The sequence below is a fragment of the Microcebus murinus genome, chromosome 8 (assembly GCF_040939455.1).
Source record: "Microcebus murinus isolate Inina chromosome 8, M.murinus_Inina_mat1.0, whole genome shotgun sequence".
Classification (NCBI taxonomy): Eukaryota; Metazoa; Chordata; class Mammalia; order Primates; family Cheirogaleidae; genus Microcebus; species Microcebus murinus.
In genome coordinates, this window is record NC_134111.1 from 49,556,847 (window position 1) to 49,574,547 (window position 17,701).

At 37.4% G+C, this 17,701-nt stretch overlaps 1 protein-coding gene across 1 annotated transcript in view; it reads left to right on the top strand.

Moving 5' to 3' along the window:
• Positions 1-17,701, top strand: part of GORASP2 (golgi reassembly stacking protein 2) — a 33,937-nt gene that overhangs the window by 15,015 nt on the left and 1,221 nt on the right. Inside the window, exons 2-9 of the mRNA XM_012781919.2 lie at positions 4,057-4,137; positions 5,283-5,486; positions 5,945-6,031; positions 7,495-7,625; positions 10,239-10,365; positions 11,574-11,697; positions 15,162-15,245; positions 16,270-16,392. Coding sequence (XP_012637373.1) covers positions 4,057-4,137; positions 5,283-5,486; positions 5,945-6,031; positions 7,495-7,625; positions 10,239-10,365; positions 11,574-11,697; positions 15,162-15,245; positions 16,270-16,392 — 961 coding nt within the window. The remainder of the gene's footprint in view (positions 1-4,056; positions 4,138-5,282; positions 5,487-5,944; positions 6,032-7,494; positions 7,626-10,238; positions 10,366-11,573; positions 11,698-15,161; positions 15,246-16,269; positions 16,393-17,701) is intronic.

Sequence of the window (17,701 nt, forward strand, 5' to 3'; positions counted from 1 at the left end):
GAGCCAATATATAGGGACTTTTTAATTTAGTTGGTTCGAAGGAAACAGAAGATAAATGAACAATCTAGAGATCTCAGGGCACAGACAGTATTGAAGTGGTAATCTGACTCTGGAAAGATTAGGTGCCTAAGAGATTCTTGTCAGTGGATAATATTGCAAGAGAAACATACTTGGGTGGATGTTTGGTTTGCTGTGTTGTAGATCTTATTTTCTGTGCTATGAAATGTAGGAAATTTCCTTTAAGTATATTAGAGTCAAAGAGAGCGTTTTGTAGAGCACCCTCTGCTGGTTCTCTAGCAGTTATTAAGATAGCTACTTGCCAAAATTGTGCTGGTACTAATGATGTAAGTAAATTTGAGAAAGAATTTAATTTCAAGGTTCATTAGAAACAGAGAGGAGATTGATGTTTGTAGCAAATGAAAGTGAAAAATAGAGTAGGGAAGGGATTAAGTTTATTTTAGAATTCAAACTCAGCTGTTGGATCCTTTTTGAGTTATAGAAAGGATACTTGTGATATTGGAAACTTTCCATTTCAGACAAATAGCTTAAACTTTATATTCAGAAAGTGGCATGATAAGAATCTGTGTAGGATCAGCTTTCTAAGTTAGTGAAGATAGTACAAAAGTGCTGTCTTTATCCTTTTTTAACTAAAAGGTAAAATTTTGACAGCCTCAGCAGAGGAAGTTCAAAATTGATCAATAAACTAGTTGGGTTCTACATAAAATGCTATTAATAGTAATTTGGAAACATTCAGATTCAGAGAATCAGATGATTTGCTGTGGACTGTATGAAATTAGAAACTCCACTCTGAGGGAGTGCCTAAGGATCTATTTCACACCTGAGGCATTTCACATCTATTGATAACCAGCTAATAGGCATTTCACACCTAGTAGATCTGACTTGTTTTCCCAGGTAGCTGTGATTTGACCTTACTTTTTTTTTTTTTTTCTTTTGAGACAGAGTCACCCTCTATTTCCCAGGCTAGAGTGCCATAGCATCAGCTTAACTCACAGCAACCTCAAACTCCTGGGCTCAAGCAATCCTCCTGCCTCAGCCTCCCAGGTAGTTGGGACTACGGGTGTGTGCCACCACGCCCAGCTAATTTTTAAATATTTTTTTAGTTGCCTGGCTAATTTCTTTCTATTTTTTTCTTTTTTTTTAGTAGAGATGGGGTCTCACTCTTGCTGAGGCTGGTCTCGAACTCCTGACCTCAAGCAATCCTCCCACCTTGGCCTCCCAGAGTCCTAGGATTACAGCACAGGCATGAGCCACCATGCCCGGCCTTGACCTCACCTTTCTTACAATAACTCCTGGCAGCCATGGCTTACCTTTCAGAGTTGCCATTTGAGGAGAAATCTGTCTGCTATTTTGGGTTCTATACATTTTATTTGACTATATATAGAATATGAAATAACGCCCATTTAAGAAAACTGAGTATACAGAAACAAAGCAAAATATGTACTGATTTTTATTAGAGCAAACACCTTTAAATAATAAATTCCCTGATATTTAATTAACTTAATTTAAGAAAATAATTTAGGGCTGGGTGCAGTGGCTCACTCCTGTAATCCTAGTACTTTGGGATGCTGAAGCAGGAGGATCATTTGAGACCAGCCTGAACAAGAGTGAGACCCTGTCTCTACAAAAAATAAAAATAATTAGCTGGGCATGGTGGTATGCACCTGTAGTCCCTAGGGAGACTGGGAGGACACTTGAGCCCAGGAGTTTGATATTGCAGTGAGCTATGGCGACACCACTGCACTTTAGCCCAGGCAACAGAGCAAGACCCTGTGATCTTGGGTCCCCAAGCATCCCCCCAAAATGATTTAATCCCAAATTTGCAGGAAAACCTAAAGCAAGATCAAACAGTTTTAGTAAGTTAAACGTTGAACCATCTTTATAATTTATATAACTGTTCTTTATTATGACAAAAGAGTAACTTTTAGTTTTACTTCTTCAGAGACAATGATAGTATAATTTGGCTTACATAATAAATAAAAGGTATCAAGAAGTAATGAATGATTCCGATTGACATTGGCATTAGAGGGATGCATTTTGGCAACAATCTGGGTTTCATTAAAGAAAGAATTAAAATGATTTGTGACTGTAAATAGCAACAGCTTTATGTATGGTTGGTTGAATGTGTGTATCTATTTGTGTAGCCTCAAAATTGAGTATTAGAATTGTTTGTACTATTATAGAAAACCAGCTTATAAATATCAATGCAAACTTTTAGTGGAATAGTTTTGACGGTACATAATAACAGAATAATAGCAGAATAAAAATTCCTTTGTTAAGAAAATATTCTGGAAAAGGATATGTGAAGTGGATTGTATTTACTGTTTGCTTTTTGGGGTCATTTTTCTACTCTTACTAGCTGCTAATATATTTTACTACTGTAAATTCAGAAAACTGATAGTTAATTTTAATGCATTTCAAATTTTGGATACTAAACATTTGAGTTATTGAGAAGCTAAATAATCTTAATCTTTCATTTAAAGGCCTATAAATCTAGCTCCACCCTTTCTTTCTAGCCTTCTAACTGGACTATTAATTTCAAGATGTACTTTTGAGTTTCATGCCATCACTCACTAGCTGTGGCACCATAGGCAAGTCACAGGATGGTTTTTTCACCTATAAAATGAAACAATTAGGCTGGGCGCTGTAATCCTAGCACTCTGGGAGGCCAAGGCAGGTGGATCGCTCAAGGTCAGGAGTTTGAAACCAGCCTGAGCAAGAACGAGACCCCGAGACCCCGTCTCTACTATAAATAGAAAGAAATTAATTGGCCAACTAAAAATATATAGGAAAAATTAGCCAGGCATGGTGGCACATGCCTGTAGTCCCAGCTACTCAGGAGGCTAAGGCAGGAGGATCACTTGAGCCCAGGAGTTTGAGGTTGCTGTGAGCTAAGCTGATGCCATGGCACTCTAGCCCAGGCAACAAAAGTGAGACTGTCTCAAAGAACAAAAAATAAATAAATAAAATGAAACAATTGCACAGAATTAGTGGCAGTGGCTTTTAAACCTTCTTTGAGTCATAGAGAAACCCTTGAGAATCTGATAAAAGCCACCCTGAAAACTGCTTATTCATACAAAAGATTGCTTCATACAAAAGATTGCATGTAATTTCAGGAGCTATAGTATTCCCTGAAGCCATCCACAGACCTCAATTTAAGATCTCCTGGATTAGATGATTTCTGGGTCAATTCTAGTTTTCAAAACCTATAATTTTATACATCCATCCACACTACCCTGTTGTCTAGCTACACATATTATGATCCTCATTCTTCAGACTTCTGCTTCTGGGTGTTTACTCGTATTATTTCATCTACTTCCAAATGTCCTTCCTTATCCCTTTATCCATGTTCGTCTTTGAAAGTTCTCCCCTCTTTTTAAAGCACCATTCAGTGTCATTTTTTTCTGGGACGCTTCTTCAGTTAGGATTAATCTTCCCCTTAGAACTTTATATCTGCATTATAGCACTTAACCTGTTTGGTCTTGTATTACACTGACTAGAGTGTCCATCTCTCCTTCCTTTTCTCACCTGTTTCTTGACAGATTATAAATATCTTGATGTTAGCAACCGTGTTCCTATATTAGCTTTATAACTGAATGGTGCTTTGCTAGTGGTAGTCAAGGAATAAATGCTTTAGTTTATGGCTCAGTTGTTTTTATTTTTTTATTTTATTTTTTTTTTTCTTTTAGATTCTCACCTGCTGTGTGATATGGCTCAGTTGTAATGATTAACTGTCTGCTGTGTCTTGTGCTAATTGCTGAGAGGATTAGCCCCTCCCCCCCAAAAAGGAGAAGGTGGTGTGGAAATAGAAGTGTAGAGGGAAAGCCTTATAGAAGAGATGAACTTACAGAATGGGTAGAATTTAGGGAGCCAAAAGGGCATTATCTGGGAAGAGAAATGAGAAAACTAGCCTGTACCTACATTTCAATTATCAATGGAATTAATTTGTTTTACTAAAAAGAGGTAGCTATTGAAATCTAGCTTGCAATTTTTAATTAAACTTGACATTTTTTATTTTTGGCATTTTTGTTTTTACAGGTACAAGAAAATTCTCCAGGACATAGAGCCGGACTGGAACCTTTCTTTGATTTTATTGTTTCTATTAACGGTTCAAGATTAGTAAGTTCAGCTTTTTGTAGTTTTGTCTATAGTATTTTGTAATCTTTTGAAAATGGAATTTTTCAGAGTATCTGGGATGATGTTTCCTAGTTACAGACATTGTATAGAGTGTGATGCCAGTTTATAGAAGTTATCATGTGTTAGTAAACATTAAAATGTCAAATCTAGAATACTAATACCTTATGCTCCAGTGATTATATTAGGGGAATAGAATCACTGGAGACCTTTATTTTATATGTTATATTTTTATATGCCAAAGGAAATAAGATGAAAAAGATTAGTTTTTATTTATATATTTTTTGCTTACTCTCAGCAGAATCAAAAAAGACATCTAAAGCAATTTAAAGATGTCACATTTCCGTAAGTTGTTGACAAATGGATTAAAAAAGACTCATTCTCAAATAACTTGCCAATTTTCTTGAAGCTAAGTTTCATGATGTATAAATAATTTTATTAGAACCAGACAGAGAGTTATGCTCAAAAGTGTGGAATTAAAACCACTGTTTATAGTTGTTTTCAGTTTACCCATAGTAAAGACCTATAGGAAGGAAATTATATCATCTTAGCAAAGTAAATTTTTATGACAATAGCTACTTAGTTAATTTTTTCATAACAGCCTTAAGTTTTTGTTCATTACTTAACATCTCCAGCATAATGGCCTTTATTCATTGATGTTATGAAATATTTAACATACTATTTCCATTTTATTTTCCTTCTAACTACTAATAAATAATAAAGTATATATTAAGAAATAGAGTCCAAAATTAAACTTTAACCCCAATAAATGTTTTAGATTTTTAAGTCAAAGTCATCACAACTTTGTTAGTAATGTGACTTCTTATGGCATTTTTTGGTTTTGATCACCGAAGTCCTTGATCACTGTAAATAATGTTGGTTTGCAAATTCCATAATCCATAGTCAGCTGTTAGAAAAAGTCAGTTTGAAGTTGTTGCTAACGTAAGAGTTGTTCTTAATTTCTTGACATTCTTTTACATGGAGGAATATTTAAATGTTAATGAACATTTGCCTGTTGAATGTTTTGTTTATGTTGATCATTAATATTATTCGTATAGGGCCCTAGGATACTTAAGGTAAATTAATGTTAAATTTTTATTTATTAAGGAATATATATTCTGTGTTCACAGAATAAAGACAATGACACCCTTAAGGATCTACTGAAAGCAAATGTTGAAAAGCCTGTAAAAATGCTTATCTATAGCAGCAAAACACTGGAGCTGCGAGAGACCTCGGTCACACCAAGTAACATGTGGGGCGGCCAGGGTTTATTGGGAGTGAGCATTCGTTTCTGCAGCTTTGATGGGGCAAATGAAAACGTGTGGCATGTGTTGGTAGGTATTAATTGTGAACTGTTACTTGCAGCTCAAGAAGCAATGTAGAAAGGTATTTTAACAGTGATTATCTCCAGTTTGTTGAGATTATAAGGGTATTATTATTAGTCTGTTTTTAGTTTCTGAAAATCAGCATGCATTGCTTTTTAAACATGTATCAATTTAAAAGCTCGAGGAAGAGAAGGATACATAGAAGCTTAAGAACTATTTTTCTAATGATTTATTCATTAGGGGAAGATATGTGAGATAGCTACAGAAATATTTTAAATATTTGTTAAATATTATGTAATTTTTATGCTTAAAAGTTTTAAATACATATATTCTGTAGTTTTTGACATCTGACATCACTAACAAGACAGAAATGTAGAGTTTTTTTAAATTACTGTAATTAAGAACTATGAATATAAAACTTGGAAGATTATTTTGTATATTTAGGGTCTGTTTTTGTGTCATCCTAGGAAGTGGAATCAAATTCTCCGGCAGCACTGGCAGGTCTTAGACCTCACAGTGATTATATCATTGGAGCAGATACAGTCATGAATGAGGTAATTAGTGTGTTTATTAATAATGAAAATTATTTAACATTTTCTCATTGATGTTTGAGTTCAGATGAATATCTGCATACTTTTACATTTAGAGTTTAAATTGTGGTCTTTGCTGATCAAGATAGTTTATGCCACAGGGTGTTAAATGGAACATCTGGGAGATGTCTTATTAGGTATAGCTGTGAAGAAAAAAACATACTCTGTAGCAATTGCACAGAATTTGCGTATGATGTACAGAAATCTCTTACATACCTCAAGACCAAAGCAAATTCTTATTTTCAATTGGTCATTGATTTCATTTTCTCTTCCTCTTTTTCTCAGGTGGCAAAATCAGCTTGGCTGTATTAGCCAGATCCTTCTCCTTGTCTGTTAGCTAGTAAAAGCACACATTGCTAAATCAAAAATGAGGGTATTATTATTATTAAGCTGCTTTTAGTTTCTGAAAATCAGCATTCATTGCTTTTTAAATATGGATCAATTTAAAAACTTGAGAAAGAGAAGGAAATATAGAAGCTTAAGAACTATTTTTCTAATGATTTATCCATTAGGAGAAGATAGATATATATCAAAAATGAGAGAAATTACCTCAGTTGATAGTTCACAGTTACAGATTGAACTCCTTGTTTTACTCTTTTCCCCCTTCTCACTACTGTACTTAACTAGCCAATAAATAAATAAATAAATAAATAAGAGAGAAAAATAAGGTGCCCAGATAACTAGGTCTTAATAATGGAAAGTAAAAGCAGAATGTGTAGAACTTGGATGTAGAAGGGTTTTATTAAGATTGCTGACTAGGCTGGCATGATGGCTCATGCCTGTAATCCTAGCACTCTGGAAGGCTGAGGCAGAAGGATGACTTGAGGTCAGGAGTTCAAGGCTAGCCTCAGCAAATGTGAGACCCCATCTCTACTAAAAATAGAAATTAGCCAGGCAACTATAATAGAAAAAACAAAAAAGAGTGCTGACTAGGTTTTATGGAACTGGGCACAAGGCCTTATACATAGTAGGCCTTACTTGAATTAATATATTGAGTTAAACCTTGCTTGGAATGTCAGTTTTTAGAAATGACTTTTATGTCTGGGGCAGGACCCAGAATCTGCTTTGTTTTTTTATTTTTTGAGACAGAGTCTCACTCTGTCACCCGGGCTAGAGTGCTGTGGTGTTAGCCTAGCTCACAGCAACCTCAAACTCCTGGGCTCAAGCAATCCTCTCGACTAGCTGGGACTGCAGGTGTACACCACCATGCCTGGCTAATTGTTTCTATTTTTAGTAGAGACAGGGTCTCACTGTCAGGTTCTCACTGTTGCTCAGGCTGGTCTCGAACTCCTGTGTTGTGTTTGTTTTTGTTGTTGTTTTTTTTTTGGAAATGTTCCCTAGATGGTTCTGAGAGTAGCCAGGTTTGAAACCTACTCTTCTAAAGTACAGTAACATAAAAACATTTTTCTTCTGTGATACTATTGCAGTCTGAAGATCTATTCAGCCTTGTTGAAACACATGAAGCAAAACCACTGAAACTTTATGTGTACAACACAGACACTGATAACTGTCGAGAAGTGGTTATTACACCAAATTCTGCCTGGGGTGGAGAAGGCAGGTAAGGCCATTTTTTAGACTAAGTTATGGCTGTTTAAATTTACCATCAGATATGTTATAAACATTAATTGTTTTTATTTTGAAAAAAGGAAAGGGCCAACCTAGGCTATTGAAACCAATAATTTTTTTTTTAAAGCACATATCTAAGGAATGTGGTATATATACTATGGTCCTTTTCTTTCCTGATCAAAGAGGTAGCAGCATTTCTTTATTTGAAGAATTATTGAGCATGTACTATAATTATAGAAAAGCCTAGGATTTGGAAACTTTACAAGTGTTTTGTAAAACTTCCAGCCCATGCTGGGAAAAGGATGACTTAATTACCGCAGGCTGGAAAAGCCTCTATTTGCTCATAGTATCTTTACTCACACTACTTGAGATACTTCAGCTGAAGGTGTTTCACCCCAAGAATTCTAGGTTGCAATTTGAGAAAAGTAAGATAGGGGTGTCATCTAAGAATCTGGTCTGTCTGGGTTAGTACTCAAGTTACTGTTGTTCATTTTCCAGGTTTATAAATACCCAGAAATATGATCTTCTCAAGGCATTCAAAATTTATTCATTTTGGAGGGATTGCCTCACATAAACTAAATTTGCAAAGAAACTGCTATATCAATTTACTATATAAAAATACCCCCTCTCCAGTTAGAAGTATATTCAGGTCAGATTAGTACCACAAGAGCACTTGGTGATTTAATAGAATCAAAGTGCAAGGAAGAGATTCTGTGGAGTGAAGTCCAACAGCAAAGAGTATTGCTCATTCTTTCATTTTTTAATTGTGTTCACCAGAGGCTGAAAACTACTACATTCTTGTTTTTGGAGCCCTTCTTTTCTAGACTTGTGGTAATTATTCCTTTTCTTTGGAAGATATTTTTCCTTTTCATGTGGATTATTATCATTGATAGCCATTGCTTAAGACAGGCCCATACAGAACATTTTCCTGAGTCTGTCTCTGACCATGCCTTTGGCATTTCCATGCTTGTTTTTATTCCTTTCTCAGAGGCCAACCACGTTTCATTCATTACATCATATTTCTCTTAATTTCATTCTTAGGCTGTCTTCAAGTTTGCAGAAGGTCCTGCTATTGCCTCTAAGTGCCTTCTGTAACCACTTAGTTAGTTTGATTAACTAACTAACTAACTAACCACTTAGTTTGATTAATAAGCACCTTGCTTTAAAATGTAACTACCATCAATTAGTATAAATTATTTAATCTAGGCCGGGCGTGGTAGCTCACACCTGTAATCGTAACACTGTGGGAGATGGGAGGATCACTTGAGGTCAGGAGTTCGAGACTTGCGTGAGCAAGAGCAAGACCCTATCTCTACTGAAAATAGAAAAAAATAGCCAGGCGCCTAAAAATAGAAAGAAAGAAAAAATTAGCTGGATATGGTGGTACATGCCTATAGTCCTAGCTACTTTGGAGGCTGAGGCAGGAGGATTGCTTAAGCCTGGGTGTTTGAGGTTGCTATGAGCTAGGCTGATGCCACAATGCTTTAGCCCTGGCAACAGAACAAGACTGTGTCTCAAAAAAAATTAAATTATTTAATCTTACTTCCTTTCTCTAAATCTATCTGAGATCCAGTCCCATGAGAATTGTAGTTTTGATGGTGAGGGAAGAAGGAACAAGTAATTTTGTGAGATGAAGCATCATTGTGCAAGTCAGAGTTGGATAAAGAAGAGCTGAAGTTGGCCTTTGGTGATGGTGGTACCCATGGAGATAATAGATGCCCTGCCAAAGGAAAGCCTTGAGTAGTTTGGGAAATAAAAGACATCATGATGGAAACATAGTTGGAACCTGATTGTAGGCCTTAAATACCGTGGTCAGGAAGTTGAATATACCTTGAGCAGTGGAAATGTGATACTGTATCAGTAGGGGTTTTTAGTTCCAAACAGTAAAACCCAACTGTGACCGTCATAAACAGATACATACTTGCTGATGTGGAATAGCTCATATAAGCAAAGAAACAACTAAAGATATGCAAAAGGAAGGAAGGGAAGGACTCAGAACACCTGTAAGGATTTAGATAGGAAGAACTAATTGGCAATTTCGTCAGCATTCTACTGAAAGGATAAAGTCAGTTTGGTTTTCTTGTCCTTCCAAAGATTTGCAGCCCTGGGCAAGAGAGATTGATTGGCCTGGCTTTGACCATGAGCCATTCCCTTGCTTTGGGTAGGGCAAGTACCCTGATTGACAGTCCCACCAGCAGAGAAGTAATTCCCCAAAGGGAGGAAGGAGAGGGGAGTGCTGAGAGGCCATCAGACTGTAGAATGCCTGTCATTCATTCTTTAATAATTATCAAGTATCTCCCATGTGCCAGGAACTATCAATAATAAACAAACAGGGTTTCTCTCTACCCTTATTTAAAGACCTTAACATTTTATTGGGGGAGACAGACAATAAATAAATATGCAATATGATGGATGGTGATAAATGAAGGAGTGAGTGTTCATGGCGGAAGGAAGGGTGCTATTTTTAATGGGGTGGTCAGAGAGACCTCTGATAAGATTAAGATAACATTATTTAAAAGAATGGAGATTTGTTTTTGTATTTCAAAACCTCAAAGAAATGTAAGCCATGATTGGTAACAACTTTAAGGCAAAAATGTTTTTACAGCCTAGGATGTGGCATTGGATATGGTTATTTGCATCGAATACCTACACGCCCATTTGAAGAAGGAAAGAAAATTTCTCTTCCGGGACAAATGACACCTATTACTCCTCTTAAAGATGGGTTTACAGAGGTAAGATAACTTCACTACCTGATTATGTCTTATAGTTTTCACCAAAACAAGTGTGTTAATGTATATGGTGGTGACACTAATTGAGATAGGGCAGATGATGAGTTAAGTATTGATAATGCTGAATTTGAGGTCACTGTATGATATCCAGATGGAGGGTAGATATATGAGCCTGGGCTTTAGGAAAGAGGAAAGGGCTGGAGATGCAGATGTAGGGATTGGCAGAAAAGAGAGGATAATTTAACCCAATGGGTGTTGATAAAAACTGTGGAAGGATTGGGTCTGAGTGGGTCAGAGGACTAGAGTCAGAATCTTGAAACTCTGGATGGGCAGAGAAAGTGGATCCAACAAGGGAAGCAAGGAGAAGGCCAGAAGAAAACAAAGCTTCCAGAAAAAGGGCCATGTCAGGTACTGCAGAGAAGTCAAGTGAAAGGAATGAAAAAGCATGTTCTGTACAAGAGTGATTTCAAAGACTTGATAGTGTTAAAATACCAAGTTACAGGGACCAGAGTGAATGATGGGTGTTCGGGTGACACCAGCTGGCGCTTCCTCCTTCAGGCAACTTGATTGAGTCAGCAAGGAGAGCTGGGTGCATAAGGATGATGGGGGGGAGTGAAGAGGCTATTGCAGGATCAAAGTGAGGCTTTTTAAGGAATAAGAGATATTTGAGCAGTTTTTAAATGTTCCTTACAAAGACATCATAGGACAGTCAGCTCTTGTCTATACAACTAAATAAAAAAACCAAATACCAGCTGGGTGCAGTGGCTCATGCCTGTAATCCCAGCACTTTGGGAGGCCAAGGCAGGAGATCACTTGAAGCCAGGAGTTCAAGACCAGCGTGAGCAATATAGTGAGACCCTGTCTCATTGAAAAACAAGTGGGGGGGTTGAATAAAATGATTTCAGGGTGACGTGGAAAAGAGAGGAAAGTAGAATCTCTCCTAGTATGGAAGTGGCTAGAACAGTGTGTGTGACTGGGAGTAAAAGCCATGTGTCCAGAGACTGCAAGTGACAGGATGAAGAGATGTTTACAAGTGCATGGTCCTTGGCATGTATCAAAATTAGGACAGAGTGTCTGAGGGCAGAAGTGCCAGATGAAACTTTTGACAGCTCGTATATGATCCAAATATGTATCTGTAGGGCAAGTGAGAGCCAATATTTATATTTTCTTTTAAATAAACTTAAGTAATTTTTTGTTTCTTTTTTTGGAAGGTCCAGCTGTCCTCAGTTAATCCCCCATCTTTGTCACCACCAGGAACTACAGGGCTTGAACAGAGTCTGTCTGGACTTTCCATTAGCTCAACTCCACCAGCTGTTGGTAATGTTCTCAGTACAGGTGTGCAGAAAAATATGTTCTCTTTTCAATCTACTTTGTTTTAATTAAGTGACAAAATCAATGAAGGCCTGTAGCTTTATTTACTCAACAAATGTTTGCATATCTCTGAGGTAGTAGGCTCTGGGGCTGCAAAAATGAGCAAAATGTGTTCCTTTCTCAGGGGCTCAGTCTTGCTCAGGGGACATGTGCCTGTCTCCCTTCTATTCTTTATTCCTTGTTCTACCTTATATAGTCCTTTTTGTTTTAGGTTTTGGTTTTTTTTTTTTACAGCTTTATTGAGATATAATGTACATACCATACACTTCACCAATTTACAGTATATAGTTTAATGGTTTGTAGTATATTTGCAGAGTTGTACAACCAACACCTTAATCAATATTTCATTTCACCTTACAATATTTCATTACCCCAGAAGAAACCCTCTACCCATTATCAGTCATTCTCTTTTGTCCCCAGCTTTCTAGGCCTAGGCAACTACTAATATACTTTTTGTCTCTATGGATTTGCCTGATGTGGACATTTCATATAATATTTGTGGTCATTTGTGACTGGCTTCTTTCACTTAGCATCTTTTCGAGGCTCATCATAATACTTTATTACTTTTTATTGCTAAATAATGTTCTATTGTATGGATAAACATTTTGTTTATCCATTCATCAGTTGAAGGACTTTATACGTTATTTCTACTTTTTGGCTCTTAGGAATAATGCTGCTATGAACATTTGCATACAAGATTTTATGTGGATATATGTTCTCATTTCTCTTGGTTATATACCTAGGAATGGAATTACTGGGTCACGACATACAGTTCTTCGTATGTTGGTGGATTTTATTTTTCTCTTTCCATTTTCTAATCTCCTGTCTTCTGGTTTCCATTCTTCATAATGCCAAGTATATTCTGCACTCAGTAAATGTTGAATAAGTGAGTGAAATACTGACATGGTTTACTTCAGCTTTTATTCTTAAGCTCCTTTAAATGTTTATATTCAAATTTTGCTTATACCCTCCTTTGTTCTGGGATAGACCACCAAGGCGCAATAGTAAGGTTAACAGTATGGTGTCTGGAATTGGTTCCTCATGTTTCAATTCTAGCACTTTTCAGAGTCTTAGTTTAATTTTCCAAAGGTGTGTTTTTCTAGGTGAAATTTAAAATTTCAAACATATGTAAAAGTTATGGAATAATGTAGTGAACCCCCTCCTCCAGCTTCACCAGTTATCAATATGGTGATGTACCTCTCCACTCCTTCTTTGCTGTCCCCCCCCCCCGGCTTTATTGATATATAATTTACATATCATAAAATTAACTCACTGTAAATATGCAACTCAATAATTTTTAGTAGATTTATAGAGTTGTGCAGTTATCACCACGGTCTAGTTTTAGAACATTTTCTAGATCAAATTAAATATTAATGTCATCAGTATCTAATCATAGGCACAGTTAGAAGGTATCTTGGAGTTTATTTCATTCAGGCAGTGTATGAGTCCTTTTTATGATTTTTTGCTTATATTTCATCAGATAGTCCTCTATTTTATTCCTAAATAGACTTACTAAAGGTGGATTGAGGCACTTCCCAAGGCAGCAGCCCTTTCTCTGTCTGAATCACTCTTAGAGTAAGAGTGTTCCACATATTGTAGGACAGCTCTTCTGATGTCAGGAGATAGCTGACATCCCTCTTCAAGTCCCAGCTTCTCTTTGACATTTTAAATCTTCCCTAATTATTGTAGTTAGACTTACATTGTTTTATAAGCACATGCACTGAGATCCCTTAATTATTACACTGGGCTTCTTGAATATTAAAGACAGAAATGTAAATAAAGCAATAATTACTCAAAAGAACTGACAGAAATTAACATTTTCACTTTTGAGTAAATCCATTTAAAAAGACTAAAATGTTCTGGCATCATGACACATGAGAAACGACATTTCTTTGGGCATTTATTTTTTGATCTTCACTTTTTATTATATTGCTTACCAAGTAGCCCAAACAAGTATCTGTAGAGATATAAAAGAATAGTATAAAGAGTATAAGAATAGTATAAGTATATAGTATAAGAATAGTATAAGAATATAACACTTCTTTGTGGATTTGAAAATTTGGGGATTATGAAATTTTTAGAAAACGGATATCGCATTTTGAAATGGCATTGATCAGTGTGACCTTTTTGGTACTCCTCACACCCCTGTTCCACTTCCTTTCTTGATTTTCCTGCAGAGAACATGTCACCATTTTACTTGCTATGTATTTTATTTGTTTGTTGTCTTTCTCTTTTCCTTTTCCTGTCCCTCATTAGGACATAAATTTCCTGAAGGTGATGTCTGTTTTCCTTACACTGTAAAGTGCCTCAGTGCTCAGAACAATGTCTGACATATAATAGGTGTCCTAAAAACATAACTGAATGAACATGCCAACTATCCATCCAACCCCTTTGTTTTCCCTGAGGAAAACAAAGAACCCTTTCCCTAATATTGTTGTATATAGTTTTAGGAGCTTCACGACCCCATGAAGCCCATTTGTCTGCCCTAGATTTAGAATTCCTGGCTTCAATTCAGTCAGTTATTTTTTTGAGACAGTAAATGTAGTTACCCTTTAAGAATGAAAAGAAACTTGTGTGAAAGACTTAATTAGGAAATAGAGGAAATTTGCTAGCGAATCCAAGCTGCCTTTATTTTCTTAAAACCAAAATTCAAAGACAAAAATATTAAAAAGTTGTAACATTGCTATTGTATATGACCACTTAACAAAGCACACAATAACTAACAATTTGATATAGAATAGAAAACAGTTTCTGATATCTGAGTGAAATTATGCAGTCTGGGATCCAGTGGAACATTTGCCGACGCTTCAGCCAGGACTTTCTACTTCTTTTTTTTTTAACTTTTGCATGCCTCTGATTACTACAGAAAAGTAGATATATGAATAAATAAAAGACTGAAAATGGTTGGTTTATACTTTTAGGCACAATTTTAAGCTTGCTACCATATTTACGTAGATCTAAGTCATTCTCTGCATTTCTAGTGGTCCATGTGCCCTTTTGTCTCTTTCAAGCCGTCTATGCCAATCTCCTCTTTCACAGACCAGCATTCACTGTTTCACAGGGCACGTGGCCCCGTGGCAACCCCAGGTTTATGTAGCATCTTAGTTCAGGAGCCCAGTAGAGATTGACTAGAAACCTTGTGTCTCATTTCCAAATCTAATCCTACCAGCTTTGGTCAGGTGTAAACCTCTTGTCTGGTGGCCTTGCTGGAGGTGGGACTGCCCTCTTGGCCCAGGCTCTGTTAAGGGCCATGGGCAGAGTCAGTGGATCTGCTGTGAAGGGTGGTACACAGTCAGTGATGCAGCCAATAGGACCAAACAGAGATCTGACCACAAGGGTGGGGGATAACTGAAGCTTGCCCTAATCTAGTCTGTTCATTCTTTGTCAGCTGAATTTGTTAGAAATAAAAGATTGTGTTTTTATTTTAGGTGTACCAACAGTACCGTTATTGCCACCAGTAAACCAGTCCCTCACTTCTGTGCCACCAATGAACCCAGCTACTACATTACCAGGTAAGCAGCAGGGGACTAGAGATGTGGCTGATAATGACATTACTAATACTTATATCTTAAAAAACAATGAAAAACTAGCAAGTGACATTGTCACAAAATAAATAAGTTTTTAAAAAATGAAAAAATCTACACTTATACTTATGTGGTGACTTTTCAATCTCATTTTATCTCTGCAGTAACTTTGTGATAAATGAGAGCAATGGCAGTTTTCTTTAGTGGACAAGGAAACAGATGTTAGTTACTGGCTAGTGAGCTGCCGAGCCTAGGGCTCCTTCCGCTTTGCCAACTACCACCCCTCTCTGACAATTCAACATGAGGAATAGGGAGTGTGTAAAAGTCCATTCTTTCTGATAGTTGTTCATGCGAACAGACATGTCCTGGAAGAGAGTGCTCCTTGTTTGAGTCTTCAGTAGCTCTAACATGAAATTTTTGTATATTTCTCTTAGTATTCCCAGTGAAGATCAAGTTCCTTTATCCAGCTGATAATCAAATATTATTTCAGTGATCAAATACGCTTTCTTGTGAGGGCCTTTAATTGTTTGGCTAAAGATGTCATTATACAGGCATATTACGCCATGAACCAAGAGTATACCCCAGGAATGATGGAGCAAGAGTGGTAAAATGTGAACATGTAGGGATTCTTTTTACTACTTTTGCAACTCTAATTCTGCAGTTAATTTAGAATAAAAAATTTAAAAAGAAAGCCAAAGAGACTATAAACCTCAGCCATCAAAAATTCAGTTCCATTCACTACCATATTTATTGAAATAAGCCTTTTCTCCATTCTCGTTCCAGAGTGTTAGGAGCATTATTTATTTTAACCACTAAGCCACCTAATCCATCTAATCGCTTAGGTATAGAAATACATTTCAGTTAAGTGAGATTTTGTTGTTGTTAATGCGATTATGATATAAAACTGGTACTCTCACTTTCGAAAGAGATTGTATTGTTTTTGATACACAAGGATTTATTTCTTCCCCAGGTGAAGAGATTTACCTTTTGTTCTTTTTTGCCTTCTGTTCAGGTCTGATGCCTTTACCAGCAGGGCTCCCTAACCTCCCCAACCTCCCCAACCTCAACCTCAACCTCAACCTCCCGGCTCCACACATCATGCCAGGGGTTGGCTTACCGGAACTCGTGAACCCGGGTATGTTACAGATCTTACCCTAGGGGGCTCTCTCTAATAAAAAGCTTTGTTCAGGAAAGCCAGTCCTCTTTTTCAGTTTTTTCTAGAAAGGGCAAATTAGTTTAACAAATTTCACTACTTCAAATAAATATTCATCTTTTTTGTTTAAAAAGCTTAAGCAGAAAGAAGAAAGTCTTTGTGATTCTATTCTACCTCTCCATCTCTCCTCCTCCTCCTCCTCCTCCTCTTTCTCCTTCTCCTCTTTCTCCTCCTCCTCCTCTTTTTCCTCCTCTTCTTTCTCTTCTTCCTCCTCTTCCTCCTCTCCCCACACACTGACGGCTCAAGCCCCAGGAAGGCCAAGTGTAGCAATAAGGCGGGGCGGGGCACTGCTGCCCTAGCTTTGAAGGAGATGTTCAGTTCACCTGAGGGAGGTGAATGAATTCCCCGGTATTATTTGGGGCAGCTGCCACCAGGGGAGAAGTGATGGTACCCAGGCCCAGAAACTTAGGCCACAGAATTGACATCCCTGCTCAGCTGGCTGGGCTTGTTATTTGATTAATATTCTCTATTATTAACATATTTTTATAATCAAAACTGTGAGAAATTTTAGTAGGCGATAGCTACAACAGCAGGTATTCCAGGTGTCCATACTCAGAAGTACTAATAAACCCAAACTCCCAGTTACTGTTGAGCACTCCCTCCGTCTTGTCTCCTGGGCCTGTATTCCGGCTTCTCTGTCCACTCCCCAAATTTGACAGGCTCTAAGAGCAGTAAGGGTTTTACCAGTCCCATGGTTGCCCTGAACCTGTGTTTTATATAACCTGGCTTTCCTTTGGTTCCTGAAGTAATATTCTTTCCTACCTTTTGCATTTTAAAATCATCAGAATAAGCTCATCAAGTGTAATATAAATAGTTGTCAAACATGGGGCTTACGTAAGGCTTTGTTGCCTCTGGGGAGGCTCGTGGAGGGGCTAAAATCCACAGCCCTACATAGGTACGTCTCCTTCCTATTGTCTGGCAAGTGTAGCTGTAACCCAGCTTGCAGCCTGCCTGGGGGAGTGGGAGTCCCCCCCTCAATAGCCAGTGTAGCTGCAGCACCTGCCACGTGGGCTGTCCATCCTGACTGGAAGGAAGGCTCTTCCTGAGCTTGTTTCCCTCAGTGCTGGGCTGAGTCCCATGGAGCCTAGAAGCCCAGGAACCTGTGTTTCTGGCCAGATGCCACTGCAGGAAATCCTTAACCCTCTCATGGCCTCCAACTGGAGATAAGCAAAGGTTATTATTCGTGTTGTCTCTCCTCAGCTTCAGTTTCCTTAATGAAATGCAAATAAAA